The following is a 4,696-nucleotide window of genomic DNA, read 5'->3' as shown; positions in this document are numbered from 1 at the left end:
TCACACACACACTCACACACAGACACACACACACTCACACACACACACACTCACACTCACACACACACACTCACACACACACACTCACACTCACACATACACTCACATACACACACAGACACACACACTCACACAGACACACTCACACACTCACACACACACTCACACACACTCACACACACACTCACACACACACAGACACACACACTCACACACACACACTCACACACACACACTCACACACACAGACACACACACTCACACTCACACACACACTCACACACACAGACACACACTCACTCACACACACACACACAGGCACACACACACAGACACACACACTCTCACACACTCACACACACACAGACACATACACTCACACAGACACACACTCACACAGACAGACACTCACACACACTCACACACAGACACACACACTCACACACACATTCACACACACACACTCACACACACACTCACACACACAGACACACACACTCACAGACACACACACACACAGACACACACACTCACACACACTCACACACACACACTCACACACACTCACACACACAGACACACACACTCACACACAGACACACACACTCACATGCACAGACACACACACACACTCACACTCACACACACTCACACACACACTCACACACACAGACACACACACAGACACACACACTCACACACACACACACACACACACTCACACACACACACTCACACACACAGGCACACACACAGACACACACTCACACACAGACACTCACACTCACACACACAGGCACACTCACACTTACACACACACACACTCACACAGACACTCACACACACACTCACACATACACTCACACACACAGGCACACTCACACACACAGGCACACACACACTCATACTCACACACACAGACACACACACAGACACTCACACTCATACTCACACACACACTCACACACACACACACTCACACTCACACACACACACACACACACACACTCACACACACATACTCACACACACACTCATACACACACACACAGACACACACACAGACACACACACACACACTCACACGCTCACACACTCACACACACACACACTCACACACACACAGACACACACAGACACACACACTCACACACACACACACACTCACACTCACACACACTCACACACACACACTCACACACACACTCACACTCACACACACACTCACACTCACACCCACATTCACACACACACTCACACACACACTCACACACACAGACACACTCACACACACACTCACTCACACACACTCACACACACACTCACTCACACACACACTCACACACACACACACTCACACACACACAGACACACACACTCACACTCACACACACACTCACACACAGACACACACTCACACACACACTCACGCACACACTCACACACACACACTCACACACACACACACACTCACACACACATTCACACTCACACTCACAGAGACACACACACTCACACTCACACACACACTCACACACACAGGCACACACTCACACACACACACACTCACACACACACACACACACTCACACTCACACACACACACACACACACACTCACACACACAGACACACACACTCACACACACACACACTCACACACAGACAGACACACTCATATGCACAGACACACACACACACACACTCACACACACTCACACACACAGACACACACACTCACACACACACACAGACACACACACAGACACACACACACACTCACACACACACAGACACACACACACAGACACTCACACTCACAGGCACACTCACACTTACACACACACACACTCACACACACACACACTCACACACACACTCACACACACTCACACACACAGACACACACACACACACTCACACACCCACACACACACAGAGACTCACACTCACACACACACTCTCACACACACACACACTCACACTCACACACACACACACACTCAGGCACACTCACTCACACACACAGACACACACACTCACACACACAGGCACACACACACTCATACTCACACACACAGACACACACACACAGACACTCACACTCACACACACACTCACACTCACACACACACACACACAGACTCACACTCACACTCACACACACACACTCACACACTCACACACACACACACTCACACACACAGGCACACTCACTCACACACACAGACACACACACTCACACACACAGGCACACACACACTCATACTCACACACACAGGCACACACACACAGACACTCACACTCACACACACACACTCACACTCACATCACACTCACACACACCACACACACACACAGACACACACACTCACAGACACACACACAGTCACACCCACACACCCACACAGACACACAGCCACACACACACACACTCTCACACATACACTCACACATACACTCACACACACACACACACACACACACACACACACACACACACACACACACACACACACACACACACACACACTCACACACACTCACACACACACACACAGACACAAACACACACATAGACACACCCACAGACACACACACACAGACACAGCCACACACACACAAGCACACACACAACATGCATAGGTGGGGTGAGGGGGGTTTGAGGACCCCAGAAGAGGTAAGTTGGGTGAAGTGGGGGGTCTGGAGGCTGCGGTTGGGTCGCTGAGGGCGATCGAAAGATTGGGGCTTCCTTTAAAAATAGTGCCCTGAAAGCGTACTCTGAAATTCTTTATTAAATCGCACCTCATGGCTTTTGTTTCATTGCTGAGGTGATTACATTCTGTAATATCCCATCCATTAACTCTGGAATATCCATGATTCATCTTGGAACAGATCGGAAGAGTAACTTTCCATGTAGGCTTTGTGTCTCCACTGGAAATATAAATATCAGGTCCGATGCAATTTCATAAGTTCTTTACATCGGCAGATGTGAACTTCCATGAAGATGTTGTGATATATCTGAATTGTAATTCACATTCGAACTTTCCAGAAACTAGTCAACTTGCAATACCAGACATCAGGTGGCTTGTGGCAGCCATCTTGCGCCAGTGTCTTCTCTTACTTTCAAAAGATCCTTTTTAAACAGTTCAATATATGTTTGATCAGCCGACGAAATGACAGGTTAGTATTACTCATCCATATGTCACATCATTGTGACATACCTTATAGGGAACACAGAGAGGTCTACAATCCAAAAACAAACCAAACAAAATAACCCAAATATAAAAATAGTTTTACTTTTAAACAACCAGCCTTGTGTTTTGATTGAATGGCAGCTTTGTTTTAAATTCCAGATTTACGGCGTTGTACAGATTTTAATGGTTCCATTTTACATTGATGATAGAATAATCTGTGCAACCAGCATTAAAAGGGGAATTTTGTGTCTTTGTAGCCCTGGTACATATGAGCCTAATAAACAAAGGAACAGGCAGGTGGAATGGCCGATGAAGTTCGGTGCTCCCGACTGGAATTTGATTCCTGCCCCAAAAAGGCGAACATTGAGAATTGAGGTATAGTGACAGATTTGTTCTTTCAGTCTAGTCACTAACTTCACAGAACCGGAGAAGAATAGTTTCTACCTTTGTGAATTCAAATAAAAAATAAATATAATTTTAAAATGCTGGAAATGTTTGAGTAACTAAGAGTAGAAGCGTTATACCCTTGAGATAATATGCCAAAATGTTCTGATAGTTCCATCAGTGATACGTCACCAAATGTTATTACTGAGCCGCGCAGATCAGAAACCCGAGCTCGGTTCTGGTCCTCTGTTGGGTTGGTTGATATTTGCTGAAGTGATGCTGCAACTGGCTTCAGAACACCTGGTCAAGGAAAGGAGAAGCCAACTGGGATTTCTCTCCCTGATCACAGTCCAGCATTACCTGTTTCAAAATCGTGTGCACGGATGCCAGATGAAGACCGGGCTCAGCTGTGATATGCCCATTGTCAAGTAATTGTTCACCTGTCTAAACTCACACGAGAATGACCATTTGGGCCTGCTGCCAGATATGCCCAATGCCAGGAGAAAATAATACCAGCAAAAATCAGAGCTTTCAGAAGTTGGCAAAAGAAAACCAGCACTTTAAAAAAAATAATAATTGTTTTATGTTTTTTAGCTTGCCAGTGACAAGGAATTTCGGAAACACAGGAACAGGGTTGCATATTTCAGCTTGTACTTCACCTGATAATTCCAGAGACTGGGATTTTGAATACAGTTCCCGTCCTTCAGAGTGCCAGTTCCCACTTTGCCAATAACATGACAGTGCCACATTTTGAGGGTACAAATATTGATTACTGGATGGAGTCCATTATGTGACTGACTTTTGCTTTTGTCAACATTTTATTCTATAATATGTACCTGTCGTGTATCTCATTAAACAAATTTAACCTTGTGAATAAATTAATTCCTACCATTCATGGTTAAATGTATTTTGTTTGCACTATTTCAGAATGAAATTTCTCAATGGACAAAAGTTAGAAAAATAGAATGACCTTACAGTTAATTCGCCACCGCCTGAATAGTCTGTTTGATTCAGTGCTGGAGGCTTTGCTGTTGACTCAGAGGATTGTGAATTGAACCCGAATGTCGAACTTCAGCATAAATCTAGGCTGACACTCTACATAATGAGTGAGGGCTT

The 4,696-nt window shown here is 45.5% G+C and overlaps 1 protein-coding gene across 2 annotated transcripts in view; it reads left to right on the top strand.

Annotated features, from left to right (window-relative positions):
- The window catches only part of LOC140393647 (ciliary microtubule-associated protein 3), a 43,296-nt gene extending 38,813 nt beyond the window's left edge, over window positions 1-4,483 (top strand). The window contains exons 5-6 of one of the 2 annotated variants that reach the window (XM_072479927.1): window positions 3,454-3,571; window positions 4,175-4,483. In XM_072479927.1, coding sequence (XP_072336028.1) covers window positions 3,454-3,571; window positions 4,175-4,243 — 187 coding nt within the window. In that variant the 3' untranslated portion in view covers window positions 4,244-4,483. The remainder of the gene's footprint in view (window positions 1-3,453; window positions 3,572-4,174) is intronic. The other variant, XM_072479928.1, reaches the window with a different exon arrangement.
- The last annotated feature ends 213 nt before the right edge of the window (window positions 4,484-4,696 follow it).

Source organism: Scyliorhinus torazame, chromosome 17 (genome assembly GCF_047496885.1).
Source record: "Scyliorhinus torazame isolate Kashiwa2021f chromosome 17, sScyTor2.1, whole genome shotgun sequence".
Classification (NCBI taxonomy): Eukaryota; Metazoa; Chordata; class Chondrichthyes; order Carcharhiniformes; family Scyliorhinidae; genus Scyliorhinus; species Scyliorhinus torazame.
The sequence above is the reverse complement of the archived record's forward strand: the minus strand, read 5'-3'. Positions and strand labels throughout refer to the sequence as shown.